The following is an 18,029-nucleotide window of genomic DNA, read 5'->3' on the forward strand; positions in this document are numbered from 1 at the left end:
GATTTGGGACCTCCCTGGTGGTCCAGTGGTTAAGATTCCACACTCCCAATGCAGGGGGCCCAGGTTCGATCCCTGGTCAGGGAACTCGATCCCACGTGCCGAAACTAAGACCTGGCACAGCCAAATAAATAAAAAAAAGTACTTGAAAAAATTACATTGCCAATTTCTTTAAAAAATAAAAGAATAAATAGATCTTTTTCCTTTATCCATCCTTTGGGCACAGCAGGTCCTGAACCCCTTGCTCTACAATGTTGCATCAAGAGTCCCAAACATCTTAACATTGTAAATCAACTACACTTCAATTAAAAACAAACAAACAAAAAATTTTAAAAAAAATTAAAAAATCTGGGGTTCCCTGGTGGCTCAGTGGTTAAGAATCTTGCTACCAATGCAGGGGACGTGGGTTCCCCTGTCCCGCCCCGGGAAGATCCCACATGCCGCGGAGCAACTAAGCCCGTGCGCCACAACTACTGAGCCTGCGCTCTAGAGCTCGCGAGCCACAGCTACTGAGGTCTCTTCGGTTACAGCCTGTGCTCCTCAACAAAGAGAAGCCACCGCATTGAGCAGCCCACGCACCGCAACAAAGAGTAGCCCCCTCTCGTGGCAACTAGAGAAAGTCTACGCTCAGCAACAAAGACCCAATGCAGCCAAAAAAAAAAAAAGTTAAAAAATAAGAACAAAACCAAAACCCAACAACAAAAAAGAGTTCCAAACATCAAAGTAAAAAATAGTAAGAGGAAATCACCATCCTGACTCTAGTTCCTTCAGTCCACGGGGGCTGGCTACCTTTTTTTGCTAATAGGAAGGTTAAATTACTACAAAATGGGGAGAAAACTGTGTTAGACAACCACGAGCATAGGATCGAAGACAGTACAGGCTTCTGTACAGAGAAGCCTCACCCATCTGAACTGCATACAGAGCGGGCAAGTTGGTTGTGAGTTCAGTAATGCCTTCTGATGATGCAAAAAAAAAAAAAGTATTAAGTTTCACAAGCTGTTTATAATCGAAAATATTTTCTCTGTTTCATATCCTCATCTGTTTTATTGAGGGGCAAGTCTTGAACTGAAAGTGTTCAAGAAGAATAATGTTGCATTACGTCTCAGGAAACATTTTATGGTAACTTGTCAGATTGTCTATGAACAAACGCACTTTTTTAGACATTGATAAAGTCTTCTTTTCTTCATGAGATATTTTATATAAGAATACTTCAGGTGTGTTATTAGATGTGACTGATTTTAACAAATTCTATTAGATTTATATCAGCTAGTTACATGTTGTATTCATAGCCTTTTGTGAATCACCGCCTTTTTGGTTAAAAGATGGCCTATTTTGAGCCTTTGGATAGGGACATTCCGGTTTTTTCTTTCAAGTTTTTAAAAAAATAAATTTATTTATTTAACTTATTTTTGGCTGTGCTGGGTCTTCCTTGCTGCGCGTGGGCTTTCTCTAAGTTGCGGCGAGCGGGGGCTACTCTTCGTTGCAGTGCGCAGGCTTCTCATTGCGGTGGCTTCTCTTGTTGCGGAACACGGGCTCTAGGCGCGTGGGCTTCAGTAGTTGTGGCTCGAGGGCTCTAGAGCGCAGGCTCAGTAGTTGTGGCGCACGGGCTTAGTTGCTCTGCGCGGCATGTGGGATCTTCCTGGACTGGGGCTCGAAACCGTGTCCCCTGCTGTGGCAGGTGGATTCTTAACCACTGCGCCACCAGGGAAATCCTGACATTCCTGTTTTGTGACCAAAAAACCTTCAAAACTGTCCCAAACAGAAAAATAATGGCTATCAGAAATATGTTTTATTTTAGTGTGTTACCATTACTGTATTTGTTTATTGTAAAGGTGGACATTTAGTGTTCAGTGCAGTTTTCAATAAAAAGTAAAAAAATTTCAAAAAAAAAAAAACCTTCTGAGAAACATTTAGCCTGGTATTTGACCAAACAACTGGTCACCATAGCCTAACAAAATTGACACATAAAGTGAACCATCCTTCAATCTAAATGACTTCGCTGGTTGGCCCCAATTGCAGGCAGGCTTCCCAGGTCACTCTGATCTCCTTTCCTTTTTGGATACCCTCACTGTCTGAAATCAACCCCATGCTATCTTTAGAATGTAAGGTCCTATCTGTGCTGTTCACAGCCTAGAGACCTAGATGCTAAAAAAAAAGTAAAAAACAAAAAACAAAACGAAAACATCCCACACATTAAAGAAACAGAGCAAGAAAAGAAACGAAAAATTGCACACAAAGGAGGGCAGGGGGGCCTGGCAGATGTCAGCTGTGACACCTAGTGAGTAATGAGGATCTCTGCGTCTCTCCTCAACGGGGGTGTCCGGCAACTGGAGGCTGGAGGGAGCGGGGGTAGGCTGTGAGTCAATTTCCCCAACATTCCTGAAGTTGGGAGGTGGGGTTTCCAGGACCCAGGGTCTTAGGGGAAGGGGGCTATGCAGGCGTGACTTCCAGGTTCAGGGGGGTTTTCCTGTGATGACCTTACCGAGTCGGAGCCTGTCAACGGTCCTCAAGGGACCACAGGTGGAGTTAGAAGAGGCGCTTGGGGCCCCTTGGCAGCCAGTGGCCTCACTCAACTGTGGCTGCTGCCCCACCATGTGTTTCTGGTGAGGCTGTGACCACAACAGCCCCTGCACTCCTCCTTCAACCGCTGAGATACGAGTCACATCTCTGGCTTGGTCCCTCAGGGCTCCAGCTGGAAACATCACTCTGCCTGACCTTTACCGCCCCCTCCAGGCCCAGCCGCCTCACACAATCTTAGCAGTCTGTTCAGGCCCATCTACAAAGTGGTGACCTGGAGGGTGGGGTGAGTCTAGAGGATACAAATGGCATGCGTCAGACAGGAAATGGAGTGAAAGTGAGCTGCAGATGAGAGCAAATGGGATGAAGATGAGAACAGGTGAGGATGGCAGGTAAGGATGCAGGTGAGCATGAAGGTGAGAAGGCAGAGGAGGACTGGAGAGTTCTGATGCTGGTGAACACATAGGTAAAGACGCAGGAGAAGGTGCAAGTGAGAAGGCAGGTAAATACGCAGGTGAGGATGTAGATAAGGATGCTGGTAAGAATACAGGAAGAGATCCAGAGAAGAATGTAGGTAAAGATGCAGGTCCTCACGTTGATGAAGATGCAAGTGGAAAATACAGGTGACGATGCAAGTGGAAAGACAGGTGAGAGTATAGGTAAGCATGTTTGTAAAGATACAGGTAAGTTTACAGATAAAGATGTAGGTGGGGGAAGCAGGTGAAGATGCAGAAAATACAGGCGAGTGTGCAGGTTGAGGTGAGAGAGCAGGTAAAGATTCAGATGAGATCCTGGTAAGAGTTCAGGTGACGATGCAATAAAGAGGCAGGTAAGGAAGGTGGTGAGAACTCAGGTGAAGGGGCAGTGAGCTGCTGGCGAGGATACAAATGAAAATTCAGGTACGGATGGAGCTGAGGTGCAGCTGAGATTGAGGGGAAGATGCAGGTGCGCTCCCAGCTGGGTGCAGGTGAGGCAGGCACATGCGCTGTAGGTGAGGAAGCCTGCGAACTTGCAGGTGAACTACAGGAAGCTCCCGTAGGATGGAGCTGAGCAGCAAGTGAGGCAGCGGGGGATCACAGCTGCCTCTCTCCCCCTCTCAGAGAGCTCCAGACTCTGGGAGACTTGTGAAATAGAACTGGAGCTTTATTGGGTGGACAATCGTGGCGGGATCAGTTGGGGCAGCCAAAGACCACCATGTTTTCGGTGAAGTTGGCCAGGTCCTGGCACAGTTTCTGGTTCTCCTCGTCTTGGCATTCATCCGCTTCAGGCCACAGCTCCACCCAGGTGTCCTTCCCGATGATGTAGCTGATGCTGGGGGAAGAGAGACAGGTCAGGAGGGGGAGGGGAAGGGCGGGAGGAGGTGAGCACGCGCAGGCGCAGGGCGGGCACTCACTTGGGTTTCTCTCCCCACAGGTCAGAGGAGATGCCCCACATGAGGTAGTGGGCCCCCTCCTTCAGTTTGAGGGCTTCTCTGCACTTGATGTGGCTGATGAACCTACGCTCCTGTTGAACTTGCACCTCATCAGAGCCTGAAGGGGAGGGAGAGGGAAGCTGAGCTGGGGGGAGGGATGGACACGGGCGAGGGGGAGGCAGAAAGACAGCAGATACAGGGCTAACCTGATTTGATGATCTGCTCGATGACCATGATGTAATCGTCAAAGTCATCCGACAGCTCCTTCTTGAGAAGTCTGGTCTTGTACACTGTGGGCGGGGGAAAGAAGACAGCGTGGGTCCTGGGCAGGGCTGTCTGTGGGGCGCTGGCACCCAGCTCCTCCCAAGCCCATACAGGCAGGACCACAGCCAGGCAGGCTCAAGCCCCCTGCCCGCCCCCCACCGCAGTAACATACCCAGCCACACTCACAGCCATGCACACAATCACAGCCGTCCACAACGACAGTCACAGGCACAACGACAGGTGCTCCTGTCCACTGACAAACACCTCTCTCACAGACGCCCACATACCATCCCCCTCATGACCACGGTTCCCCGTGCAATCAGAGCCCCTCACAACACATCACACACACAACCACAGTCACACGCGCCGTCACACCTCCGCTCACACACAACCACGCATGCGCGCGCCGCCCGCGCCGCCCCCACCCCGCGCCAGACTCACCATAGTCCACGCCCGGCTCGCAGGCCCTCTCCAGCCGGTCCTCCAGGGTGACCTCGTCCTCCGTGTGGTGCATGAAGCAGTTCTCTGTGGGATGGGGGGGGGGTGGGCGCGGGACACGGTCTAAGTCCCGCTTCTCGTTCAGGGCCTACCACTCACGAGCATGCCCAGCCCTCCTGGGTCACCGCCCCCACCCCGAGGAATCAGGGGTCCAGTGGGCGTGGCCACCCCTCCCGGCGCCTGCGCACCCACCCTCAGCACAGCGGCATGTATCTCTGTGGCAGAGTTTGTCCAGCATCCCGTCCTCCTTCTCCGGGTGGTAGAACCGGGTGCAAACTTCATCTGTGGGCAGACGAGGTGGCGAGGGCTATAGGGCCTCCACCCCAGAGACCACAGCTGGGGGGGCTCAGTTTCCCAACTCCAGTCCATCAGACCTGCTGAGGCCAGGTCTCCAACCCTGGGACCCTCAGACCCCTAACTCCCATATCCCCAGGACCACCAGTCTCCTAACTCCTGGATTCCCGGGACCCGCCAGACTCCTATAGCTCCTAGATCCTAGGGACCCCCAGACTCCTAGCTCCTGGATTCCCAGGACCCTCCCAGACTCTTAACTCCTAGATCTTGGGAACCCCAGACCCCTAACCCCTGGATTCCCGGGACCCCCAGACTCTTAACTCCTGCATTCCTGGGACCCCTAGACTCCTAATTCCCAGATCCCTGGGATCCCAGGGCCTAGGACAGCTGCTCACCCAGGTTGTAATAAGAGTACACCTTGACCGCCCCAGGCTGTATAAGCCCCACATTAAAGTACTGGTGAACTTTGAAGGATAGACAGTCCTCCAGGCTGTGTGAGACCTGGAAAGAAGGAGGAGGTTGGTCAAGGGGGTGACATGGGAGGAAGTCCAGCATGGGGTCTGGAGGTTGGAGCAGTGGTGGAGAAACTGAGGGATCAAGGAAGGACATGGGTGGGCAAGATGCGGGGGAGCAGGAATCTTTGCCAAAAAATTAATGAGCAGTTCATCAAATCCGTTTTTTTTTCTCCTCGGCTCATGGCTAGTTTACACTTCTCAGCATGTTTTCAGTTCCATGCGGCCATGTGATTGAGTTCTGGGCCAAGGATTGCTATCTATATCCTTAAAAACATTCCATGGTTAACAAGACTGCAATAGACATTTGAAAGTTGCTAAAAGATTGGATCTTAAAAGTTCTTAACACACACACACACACACACACACACACACACACACACACACACACACACACACACACACTTTATAACTATGTGAGGGGATGGATGTAACTAACCTTATTGTGGTAATTATTTCCCAATATATACACATATCAAATCATTACATTGTACATCTTAAACCTACGCAATGTTATATGTCAATTAAATCTCAATAAAGTTGCAATAAATAAAGAGAAAGGAAGAAAGAAAAAAGAAAGGGAAGAAGGGAGAGATGAAGGAAGGAAACAGATATATATGTACATACACATAGGCATCATGTATATTTGGAGGAAAATGATAACAATTAGTGAATTTGGGTAAAGGTTATATGGAAGTTCTTCATTGTGCTCTGAAATTTGTCTGTAAGGTTGAAATTATATAAAAATTTTAAGGTACAAAAATTAAAATACAAAAAAGAAAACCATTAAAAAACCCATCTCAAAAAAAAAAAACAACCCATCTCATGCACAACCCCATTTTCTTCTAGAAAGGATGGATCCAGCAGAGGAGTCCAGAATCCTAGGGATTACAGAACCACAAGATGGAAGGTACGTGGATCCCTGCTTGACCACATGGAGCAGAAGTCCCCTTCCTTACCTCCCATACCAGCTGGACTTTACACGGGTGGGACACACAAGTCTCTTGTGTTGAGACCCCCATATTCTTAGGGGTTTTATTATAGTAGCAAGTGTTGCTTATGCTGATTAACATGGGCTGAGGGTACAGGGAGTTAGCAGGGAAGATACGCGGATATGAGAAGGGGAAGAAATAAGCAGGAAAGAGAAGGAATCATGTTCAAGATAAAGACAGCAAGAGAAGGCTAGATGGAGAGAAAATAAGAGAAGAAAGAGAGAAATGCTAGGGGGTGGGAGCAAGGGAAGTCCTTTTTCTCCACCGAGCACCTTTTTTTTTTAAACCAAGGTGGTTCTTTTCAATGGTTGTTCAAGACTCTGATGAGAAGAGGCTGGAGGGAGTAAGTGTAAAATGAGGTTGGAACATGAGTGGTCAGAAGGTGAGATGCAGGCTTCCCTGGTGGCGCAGGCGTTAGGAATCCGCCTGCCAATGCAGAGGACACAGGTTTGATCCCTGGTCTGGGAAGATCTCACATGCCGCCGAGCACCTAAGCCCGTGCACCACAACTGCTGAGCCTGTGCTCTAGAGCCCACGAGCCACAACTACTGAGCCCATGCACCACAACTACTGAAGCCCGTGCGCCTAGAGCCCGTGCTCCGCAACGAGAGAAGCCACCGCCATGAGAAGCCTGCGCACCACAACGAAGAGTAGCCCCTGCTCACCGCAACGAGAGAAAGCCCGCGTGCAGCAATGAAGACCCAACGCAGCCAAAAATAAATAAATAAGATAAATAAATTAAAAAAAAAAAAGGTGAGATGCTTCTAGAAGGTGGGTTGACCTTGTTTTACATGCCCTTTCCTCCCACACCAGCATCCCAGACCCTGTCTCCCCTAGGCTGGGGCTGGCCTGACCTGGAGACAAGGCCAATGGAGAAGCAAAGGCCAGCCAGGTAGGGGTCAAGATGCCAATGGAAGCCTTACCTTGTCCAGGTAGATGATGAGGGTGTTCTTTGTGGAGTCTTTGTTCAGCTCATACTTAGAGATGTATCTGTCGACACCAGTGCTCAGCTGGGGAAGGGTGAGGCTTGTGAAAATCCCTCCTGCATCCCCTTCCCTCCCTCCAGCTCCTTCCAGACCCTGGGCTCCTTCCCATAGATCCCAGCCCCCGAGCCCAAGACCTTCATACCAGTTTGAGGTCGTCAATATCAGGAGAGAAGCCCGTCATCATGGATATATCCAGGATTGACATAGTGGCATCCTGGTCTCCCAGGTACCTGGATGGGGCAGGGGGAGAGGGGTTGGGCCCTAAGGTGGGGTCACTGCCTGAACAAGGGGGTCATATCAGGGACTGAGGCCTCTAGTTCCCACAGAGCAGCATAGAGTGAGGTTCGATTTTAGGAAACATTCCCCCAAGGGGAATACAGGAAATGTAGCATAAGTAGAGACTGTGTAGCATAATGATCAAGGTGATTAATTGCTCAGGTTCTGGAGCCCAACTGCCTTGGTTCAAATCCCAGCTCTTTGTAACATTTGATGAGTTACTTAACCTCTCCCTGCCTTAGTTCTAGAGGATGAAGATATAGGAATATGGGCATATTCTCACTTTGCATGATTCCGTTACCGTGGTCTAGTTCAATGACACCAGTCCCTCAGCACCATGGTTCAGATTTCAGTACCACGGAATATTCATCGTGAGTAATGGCATAAAGTACAAATCTCGTTGCTAGCTCTTCACTCCACCAATCACTTCATAAATAACAGATGCACCTCACAACCAATGACCAATCACATCCCTTCTTTCAGAGTCTGTTGGGTCACTGAGCATCCATTATTCAGTTCACACACAGACAGCAAGGTGTGAGTCGTGTCACTCCTTTCTCTCACAGTGGAAAAAACCTGTGTGACATTTTACAAAAACAGATCATTGAAAGAGGGAACTGGCCAACAAAGATGAAAGCACAACCATGAAATGAAGAGTGATAACACTGGAAGTAAACTTGGAGTAAAACGTAAATGGAGTTAGAGAAAAAAGAGCAGGCCATGGGGAGGTTGACTCTGCTGCCATTTGCAAGACTAGCTATGTGGCCAGAGGAACTTAGTGAGGCAAACTGATCAACATAAATGAGGAAAGTGGTTGTGACAAAAAGGATGTGGATGTCCCAGAGGAAGGGACGCCAGCAAAAACCATCACATTAAAGGGTCTCTTGGATATCTGATGACATTGAAAGCTCAAAGAATGAAATATTGGAAGTTGACCCAAACTTAGAAGAGAACGTGACAATTCACTGTGGCACGAAAAGATGCTTGCTTTATCTCATAAGTTATACAAAGAGAAAAAAGGAGACACTGTCTTCGGATAAGTGTTTTACAAAGGGGGGAAAAAGAAACCCAACCAATTGTTGTCTCAGTGTTCTAATGTTTTAAATTACAGTGTACTCAACAAATACTCATCTTACTATACTTTCGTTTCTCCAGACCTTTAAAACTGGCAGTGTGAGAGTTTTTGATGTTGTGACTAAAATTTTTAAAGGTCATGGAAAACCATAATTCAAAAAGAGTCACGTACCACAATGTTCATTGCAGCTCTATTTACAATAGGCAGGGCATGGAAGCAACCTAAGTGTCCATCAACAGATGAATGGATAAAGAAGATGTGGCACTTGTATATAATGGAATATTACTCAGCCATAAAAAGAAACGAAATTGAGTTATTTCTAGTGAGGTGGATGGACCCAGAGTCTGTCATACAGAGGGAAGTAAGTCAGAAAGAGAAAAACAAATATCGTATGCTAACGCATATATATGGAATCTAAAAAAAAAAAAAAAAAGGTCACGAAGACCCTAGGGGCAAGACGGGGAATAAAGACACAGACCTACTAGAGAATGGACTTGAGGATGCAGGGAGGGGGAAGGGTGAGCTAGGACAAAGTGAGAGAGTGGCATGGACATATATACACTACCAAACGTAAAATAGATAGCTAGTGGGAAGCAGCTGCATAGCACAGGGAGATCAGCTCGGTGCTTTGTGACCACCCAGAGGGGTGGGATAGGGAGGGTGGGAGGGAGGGAGACGCAAGAGGGAGGAGATATGGGGACATATGTATACGCATAACTGATTCACTTTGTTATAAAGCAGAAACTACAGAAACTAACACACCACTGTAAAGCAATTATACTCCAATAAAGATGTTTAAAAAAAATAAAATAAAGGTCATGGAACAGTTGTAATTTCATGGATGATTAAGATGACTTTGTACAGACTCAGCTTACATTGTCATTGCTAGTCTCACACTGTCATGCAAAGTGAGGACTGCTTGCTGTCTCCTTGTGGGTATTTAGCACAGGACTAGATGCACAATACACTCTCAGAAAGCATTAAGCGTCACAGTTATTATTTGTAAGAGGTCTTGCTAGAGACAGAGGGATGGCCAAGATGAACCCCAGTGGCCCATCTCTTACCTCGTACAGATGTCAAGGATCATGGAGCCTTTGGCATCCTTAGGCTTCTTGACTAAAAACACAGAAGACAGAAGGATGGGGGAGGGGGGTTCCTGGGTTCTGATCCAAGAGGGAGGGAGACATTAGCATGGGGGTGGTGGAAGGGTGACAGATAGGGTCTGGACTCCTTTTACCTGGTTCGGGGGCTGGATGTATGGAAACCCGGAGGTCAAACTTTTTGCAGGTGACTTTGCCTTTGAGTTTGGCGTGGTACACGGTCACCACCTGGCGAGATGCGAGGGGAGACAAGGTGTCAGCCCACTTGACTTGGGAAGGAGAGGGTGCCTCTGGGGCAGGGGAACCTAGAGAAAGTGGTGGGCCAAGAAGGTGTGGGTTCCCGTTCCTTACCGACAAGGTACCCTGTCCTTTCCCTTGAGCTGTTAATGTGAAATCCTCATTTTCCTTGGTCTGTGGGGAGTGGAGAGAGAGAAGAGAGAGCATTGGGAACCAAGCCTTCCCCTGGCTGTGATGGGCGTCTGCCCTCCCTCCCGCCTCCTGGCAAACTCTGACTGGCATGGAGGATGAAAGTGATGAGGGTTTGGCCAGGTGACTATACCTCTTCTGAGCGCAGGAGGCTAGCAGATTCCCAGACGATACGATGCCTGATCAGAGAGCTGCGACTGGGTAGTTGGATGGACACATCCAGGTTCAGGTCCTTGTGATCAGGGACATCCTTCTGGTACTGGGCCAAGGCTTGGAACACCATGAAAGTGGCCTGTTGCCCATGACAGAGAAAGAGGGTGAATCTGGGCGACTGAGAAAGTGGTTAGAATCCACTGAAGGATGAAGAGACTCAGATCAGACTTGGGGCACTGAGGCTGTGACCTAGAATCCACCAGAGAGGGTGAGAATACGACTGGGGGTTGCTGGATACCGAGGACATGTCCTGGAACTCTCTGAGTGAGAGAGGTTCAGACCAGAACTTGGAGACACTGGGAACATGTCTAGAACTCACCAGAAAGTATAAACATAAGACTGAAAGTCTAGCCACACTGAGAAGGTGGTCTAGACCCATCCAGAGGAGAGAGTCTGAGACAAGAGTTTAGAGGCACTGAGAATGTGTCCAGAACCCACTCATGAAAAAAAGAGTAAAATTGGAATCTGGGAACACTAAGCATCTGATCTAGAACCCAAAATTGACACTGAGAATGTGATTGAGAGCCCACCAGAAAGAAAAAGGGTTAAACTGGAATCTGAGGTTGCTGGAGTTTGAGGTTACTGAACCCATGGTCTAGAACCCATTAGGGACTAGAATAACTGAGAACCTGGTCTAAAACTCACAGTAAGATGTGGTAACACTGAGAGCTTGATGGAACTGAGAACATGGCCTAGAGCCCACCAGTGGGAGAGAAAGGCTTGGATAATGGCCTAGAATCATTAAGAACCTGGTCTAGAACCCACCAGTGAGACAGGATAAGATGGGAATGTGGTAGAAATGGGAACATGGTCTAGAACCTACCGGGGGAGAGAGAGGCTCACACCTGAACCTGGGCCCTGAGAACATGATCTAGACACCAGGATGGAAAAGGAGGCTCAGAACACAGCTTGGGGCATCCAGAATGTAGTCTAGAATCCATAGATGGGTTTGCAATTAAAAAAAAAAAAAAAAAGATTTCTCAACTTCATTCCAATCATCCTGGCTCATGGGACAGAAACACTGCCTCTCTTGGTCTCAGTGTCTTCTCCAGAAAGCTAATGGGAGGCCATAGGAGGTTGGGATGCAGGTGCCTGGGGGTCTGGGGCTACTTGCCTGTGTGGAGCCGTAACCACCTCCATAGTATCTCTGCTCATTGAGCCAGCGCACAACAGGAGGCACAGAGTCAAAGTCTTTGAGCACCAGCAGAGCCAAGAGGGCGTAGGATGTGGCTTCCACGTTGTAGAGCTTCTGGCCACGCTCCTCCCAGCGGTTCCTTTCTGCAGGGAGAACCCCCACCCCATAATGCTCACTGCTCTGTCCAGCCTGTAAATAGCTCAGAGAAAGCTCAGAAAAAAGACTCATACTAGACCTCTTGGTGTTCAGGTGTCCTGGCCCACATTCAAGGTCCTCAATCTGCTGGCTCCTGCCTCATTCTCTTCCCTCATTAACCTTCACTTCTCCATTTGAATTCTGAACTGCAGCCCCACTGCAGGAGATTCCCTAAACTTGCCATGCTCATTCTTACCTCTGAGCCTTTGCATATTCTGTTCCCTTGACTTGGAGCATCTTTTCTCCATCTACTCCTGGTTAGTTCTTACCCACCTTATACAATTCAGCTTCAATGGCACCCCAAGACTGGGTGAGGCCCTTCTTCCTCCTGTCTCTGAAAGTATCCTGTGCTTCTCCCGTCCCAGCACTATGATGCTCTACAGTAATCTATTAACTCATTTCTTTCTTCAACTGCAGTGTGAGGCCATAATGGCAGGACCTGTGCTGTATTCACTGCGGTGTCCCAAGTGCCTAAGAAAGTAACAATGGCAGAGACTGTCACTAAGAACCATACCCTCCTCTTCCTGGGTACACAGTTGGACTACATCTCCCAGATGCCTTTGCAGGTAGGTATGACCACATGACTGAGCTCTGGCCAATGGAATGTGCACGGCAATGATGGGGACCCTTCCATGTCCGGTCCACCTCCCTTGCACAGTCTTCCTACTTCCCCTTCAGCTTGGATGGGATGTGTTCTGAGGCCCCAGAGTGGCAGAGCCTGGAAAAGGTAGAGGCCTGGATCCCTGCATCACTGTATGGAGGAGAGCCATTCACCAACAACAAACTTTTGTTGTGTTAAGCCACTTTAGTATATGTTACATTATGTTACTTGAGATATGTTATTATCAGTGAGTGCAAACTTGATACAGTGTCATCACTGTGCTGAATTCCCTATGGCATCATCTTATCGGATCTTAATTACCCTTAAGATGATGATATTATTAACAATATTAAAGGCAACGATGCTATCAGTGATAGAGCTCTTACAGTATGCTAGACCCTTTTCTACTTGCATTATTCATTTAATCTTTACAACCACCCTATGACATAGGTATCATTTTAAGATGAGGAAACTAAGGTCCAGAGAGGCTAAGCAACTTGTACAAGGTCAGACAGTGAGAAAGTGGCAGAGTGGGATTTCAATTTAGATCTGTCTGATGTCAGAGCCCATGTTCTTAATGACACCTCACTGCTGTGTCATAGCAAGTGCTCAACACACAACATTCAACATTGTTGAATGAATTGTGCGATGAATCTTCTTGTGTGGCTTACATTGAGAACTTTTCACACCACAGAGTCATCCATCCCAGCTCAGCTTGGAGCTGTCCATCCCAGTGTAGCTTAAAGCCATGCATCCCAGCTCGAGAGGGCCACCCTCACACCCCAGCCATGCATCCCTCTTTACCCTCCAGGCTGCCCCTCACCTGTGGCTGTGTTCAGAAATTTGTTGAGGAGGGCATTCTCCAGCTTGCCCAACAGAGCCAGGGCGTAGCCAGCAATGGCCACAGTATATGGTCTTTGCAACTCTACGTAGTGGTCTTCAAGGAAGTCTCCTGCCTTAGCGATGCTGCGCCCCAGACTCTATGAGAAAGAGGATTGGGTACTCTGGTCAGGTGGGCGTTGCTGCCATAGAGAACTGGTAAGGATCACATAAGCATCACTTCTTGGGCACCAGGTGGTTTCTGTCCTTGGACCTATCTGTCTTGGATCTGTCTATTTTCGAGGGTTTCCCATTGTGAGCTGCTTTGTTGCTGAGTACCTACTCTGTGCTGGGGTGGGGGGTGGCGGGTGAGTCTATATACCCTGTGTTGTGCTAGTAAATGTTTAACAACCAGCTCTCCAGTGGAGGCACGGGATTGGGGGGTGGGTGGGTGGAGGGGTTGCTAGTTTATAGATTGCCAATTACTGTGGTGTAAAAACTTCTACGATGGTCAATTTCAAGCTACTAATGTGATGTCCCTGAACATGCAGTGGGGAAGAGATGCCCCCAAAAGGCACTCGTGAGCTAGTATGAGGCAGATTCAGCACACCAAGGGAACACCTCTTATCCAATCATTACCATCATCACAGCTAGCTCTTACTATGTCCCAGTCATATATCCGCTCATTTAATCTCATAAAATCCTATGAGACAGGTATTATTTTCATCATTATCCTACTGCGCAGAAAAAAATACTGTGACCCAGAAAGATGGGGATTGGGGGAAGACATGATTTGAAGTGTTTACTGATTTCCATGGTGTCAATACTCTCATGGCTGATTTCAACCTAGCAATGTGGCATCACTGAATGTAGATTTGGGAAGAGATGGGCAGTAACACAACATCATATAATATTTCCACCATACAGATACAATAGACATAAATAACCTCAAGAGAATAATGATAAAAGGTAGCAAAATATTTAGGAAGTGATACATTTTAAGTGTTTCTTACCTGTGTTTTTAGTGTTTAATGTTTGCAGTTTAACTGTAAGTTTATATAAGTGAATTTTTAACAATGATTGTGTTTAACAACCAGCTTGCAAAGTCCTGGAAATTTAACAACTGGCTTCCACAAGCTGGGCAGCATCCTGTTGATTTAAATGCCAGCAGTCTGGTTCCACAGCCTATGCCATACTTCATGCTGTGTTGTAGAAGAAACAATCCTTTTGCCTGCCCAGCTATCCCTCCTACATCTGTCATTGACTGTTGTAAGAATACCTCCTCCCTTTCATTCACAGGGCCACAGTGGAAGCAGCCATATTTGCCCACTGAGACCTACTTCCTGGCCTCAGCTGATTGGTCCAGGGGTGAATCCCTGAACCAAGCTGAGCCAATCAGAATCCTTCACTGCGAATCTGAGCTCTAGCCTTGGTCTGACTATTTCGCCAAGGAAGACAGCCATGTTCTGCCAGTTAGGCTGGATGGCAGGGAAAAGTTGAATTATTGGGCAAGAAGGGAATGAAAGACATGTGAGAACATGAAGAACAAAGCATCCTGGCAGAGTCCCTGAGGCTATTTTCATTTTTTTTTGACGTCACAGGCATGTGGGATCTTAGTTCCCCAAGCAGGGATCGGACCTTAACCACTGGACTACCAAGGAAGTCCCTACTTTCATCTTTGAATTCGATAAATTCTTAGATCCCTAAAATAAATTTCCCATCTATTTTTGTACAATCTAGGTCACACGTATGATAACTAGGACACATGTGTGTGTGACATCTAGGACAACTCAGAGAGTCCTAAAAACAAGCAAAGATTATTATACCCATTTTACAGATGCACACACTGAGGCCGAGCAAGGAGAAGTGCCTGAGAGTCAGGATTTGAGGTCAGTTCTGTCTGACCCCACAGTTCTAGTGCTCTTTTCTGCTACAATTTCTCTCAAATCTTCAAGGTTGGAACCAGGAAGGCCTGGGTCCCTCTTGGGCATAAAAGGTAACAGCCCCCTCCCCTCCACCTCTTTTCTGGGGTTCTGAGGAGGGAGAAGCAGCTGGCTGAAGGGGAGGTCCTGAGGTTCCCCACTAGGGTAACTAAAAGTCAAACAACCCACTCTCAAAACCCCAGGGCAAAGCAGATGGAGTGATTACAGATTCTCGGGAGCCTGTCTTTCTAAGCTTCTCTGCTTCAGAACCAAAACTAGAGGAAAAGGGGATAGCAATGAGCCAACATTTTTAATGCTTTTCCTTTCGGGGTCATGGACCCCTTTAAAAATCTCCTGAAAGATCCCTCAGACTAAGGTAATAATCTTGAGGATTCCGCCCCCACTCCCCTTTTAGCTCTGTGTGCTGAGTTTTCTTTAGGGAAGCAGCAAGGACACAGATGTAGGAGTGCTGTGGAAAGCGAGCTGAAGGGGCTTTTGTTGAAATTGGCTACAACTCTCTGACAATGGTAATGCAGGCAGAAAGGACCCGATCTTTGATTTCTCTGTGCCTCAGTTTTCTCTTCTGTAAACTGGGGATGATAAGAGTAGCCTACCTCTTGGGCTGTTACAAGGATTACAGGACTTAAACTTGTCACACTCTTAGATGAGTTATCTTAGTTAGATACTCTTATGGCTGCTGCGGTGGTTGTTACAGCACTGGGAGGACTGGAAATGGCCCGAAAGCAACACCTCACCTTCCCAGGTGGATGTGTCCTGCGTGGGCGAGAGGAAGAAGGGAGAGAGCGGGGGACACTTACGTTGACCTGTGCCTCGCAAATGTCTTTAGCCTCCTGCAGCGCGATGAGAACAAACGCTGTGAGGGACACGTCTTTCTCCTCGGGATTCTTGAAGCCACCCTAGAGGAGAAGCAGGAAACAAGGATAGGGTCACCAGTGTGTTCCCACACGCCAACCAACCCCACTGTAGGATCAGCCAGTCAAGGCAGCGCTGGGTCTCTTCCCAGTTTCTCCCCAGGAGGGTCAAGCTCTTTGGTATTCATTCATTCATTTTGCAAACGTTGCTGACGCTGTGGTTGAGATGTTGGATGAAAACCAGACTCTGGCCCCAGCCCTCATGGAACTCCCCTTCTGGTAGGGAAGACAGATAGGAACCAACCAGCTCATCAACAAATATATAATTACAAACTGATGATGAGTGCTGCACAGGAGAAGTGGATGTGGCATTGAGAAAGGACAGTGGGAGTGTGACTCAGTCACGGAAAAGTGTCCCTGAGGGATGATAGCTGGAACCACAATCTGAACAGTGAGTAGGAGTAAACTCTCAAAGAGGGCAGGGGTTAGCGTGCCAGGCAGCAGGAACAGCATGTGCAAAGGTCCTGTGTCTGTATAGAGCAAGGCTCCCAGCAGTACAGATGGAGTGCGGAAAGAAGGAGGTAAGGCTCTGAGGCTGGAAGCCTGAAAGGTCAGGCTAAGGCATCACTTCTCCAACTTCAGCACACCTGGTGGGAGTGGGCGGGGGAGGGTGTTAAAACTTAGATTCCTAGGCGTTGACCCTAAATTTTCTGATTCGGTGCATCTGGAGTCCAGCCTGAGAATTCCTGACATTTTGCATTTCTAACAAGTTTGCAGATAGTACTGAGGCTGCTGGCCTGGGGAGCACACTTTTAGGACCACAGCTCTGAGCTCTGTGTTTAAGAGCAATGGGGAGCCAGGGGAATTTCGTTTTGCACCAGATCCTGAAGGTCTCTGGGTTTTGCAAGGGAGGAATGACACTTTCAGTTCCCTCATTTCCCTGTTCCCACACACAGTGAATCGGGCAGTGGGTGGATGACGGAATCTTCCTCCAGTCCATCCTGTGATGCTCAGGTGCCCCCCTCTCCCAGCCTGCTCCGAATCTCTGCCTCTTACAATCATTTCTTGATGTATCACGGGCCCATCCTCCTGGAAGACTCCATCAGGCTTCTGCTTCTCTAGGATCAGCCATTTGACGGCCCCACAGAGGACCTGGGAGTCGATGGCGATGAGGTTGGAGGCCAGTGCGAAGACCTTGACCACGAAGGCTGTCAGCCTGGTGGATGGGTACAGAGCATGAGCCAATTGTCTCTGGGATCCGGAGACTGGCATCCCAGACAACCAATGAGCAGAGAGAGGCAGGGTCTAGCCTGGTTGGCCCAGGTTCCCTTCCCAAAGCTCAGGGCCCAGCGTTGCCTGCAGGTTACACAGCGGGCTGGTACCTTGACTCTGGGTGGCGACCCGCCTAGACCACCCCAGGCCGGGATCCAGGCCCTGCTCAGGGAGGTGCAAGGCTGAGGATGAGCAAGCTGATCATGGAGACTCACCAGGTGCTGGGTGGCCGGTTCAGGAAGGCGGCGTAAGCCGAGTTGGGTTGTCTGTAGGCCAGCTGCTGGGTGTACCCTGCAGGGAGGAGAGAAGTGTCACTAGAGGCTGAGTGGAGGGGGCGGCTGGGGTGGGTAGGCCGGGGAGGGGAGGGGCTTAGAAAGAGGATAAAGATTCTGTGAGGGGCGGGACAGGGGTCCAGAGGGGAAAGGTGGGGCTCTGGGCAGGGGGCCGGCGTATGGGAGGGAGGGGAGCTTAAAGCGGAGAGGGACTCATAGAAGGTGGGGGGATCAGAGAGAAGGGGAAGGGGTTCTCAGAGGAGAGGGGGTTCAGGGAGAGGAGGGTTCTCAGGGGCAAGCGGGCCTCAGGGGGGCAGGGAGCTCAGAGAGGGGCTCAGAGAGAGGTTAGGGGGTGCTCTCAGAGGAGGGGTGGGGCCTCG

General features: G+C 48.7%; 1 protein-coding gene and 1 non-coding gene across 2 annotated transcripts in view; one reads left to right on the top strand and one right to left on the bottom strand.

Moving 5' to 3' along the window:
* The first annotated feature begins 11 nt into the window (after nt 1–11).
* Nucleotides 12–84, top strand: TRNAG-CCC (transfer RNA glycine (anticodon CCC)). Its single transcript has one exon. It is a non-coding gene; the product is annotated as a tRNA-Gly (tRNA).
* A 3,558-nt stretch (nt 85–3,642) lies between these two features.
* C3 (complement C3) overlaps nt 3,643–18,029 on the bottom strand; it is a 36,650-nt gene continuing 22,263 nt past the window's right edge. Inside the window, exons 25-41 of the mRNA XM_007460578.1 lie at nt 17,593–17,668; nt 17,162–17,321; nt 16,052–16,150; nt 13,316–13,472; nt 11,676–11,839; nt 10,482–10,640; nt 10,274–10,333; nt 10,060–10,150; nt 9,887–9,938; nt 7,614–7,701; nt 7,409–7,495; nt 5,377–5,482; nt 4,880–4,969; nt 4,631–4,714; nt 4,132–4,215; nt 3,908–4,043; nt 3,643–3,825 (exon numbers count right to left, since the gene is read on the bottom strand). Coding sequence (XP_007460640.1) covers nt 3,684–3,825; nt 3,908–4,043; nt 4,132–4,215; nt 4,631–4,714; nt 4,880–4,969; nt 5,377–5,482; nt 7,409–7,495; nt 7,614–7,701; nt 9,887–9,938; nt 10,060–10,150; nt 10,274–10,333; nt 10,482–10,640; nt 11,676–11,839; nt 13,316–13,472; nt 16,052–16,150; nt 17,162–17,321; nt 17,593–17,668 — 1,835 coding nt within the window. The 3' untranslated portion in view covers nt 3,643–3,683. The remainder of the gene's footprint in view (nt 3,826–3,907; nt 4,044–4,131; nt 4,216–4,630; nt 4,715–4,879; nt 4,970–5,376; nt 5,483–7,408; nt 7,496–7,613; nt 7,702–9,886; nt 9,939–10,059; nt 10,151–10,273; nt 10,334–10,481; nt 10,641–11,675; nt 11,840–13,315; nt 13,473–16,051; nt 16,151–17,161; nt 17,322–17,592; nt 17,669–18,029) is intronic.

The sequence above is a fragment of the Lipotes vexillifer genome, unplaced genomic scaffold (genome assembly GCF_000442215.2).
Source record: "Lipotes vexillifer unplaced genomic scaffold, Lipotes_vexillifer_v1.1 scaffold1011, whole genome shotgun sequence".
NCBI classification, from domain to species: domain Eukaryota; kingdom Metazoa; phylum Chordata; class Mammalia; order Artiodactyla; family Lipotidae; genus Lipotes; species Lipotes vexillifer.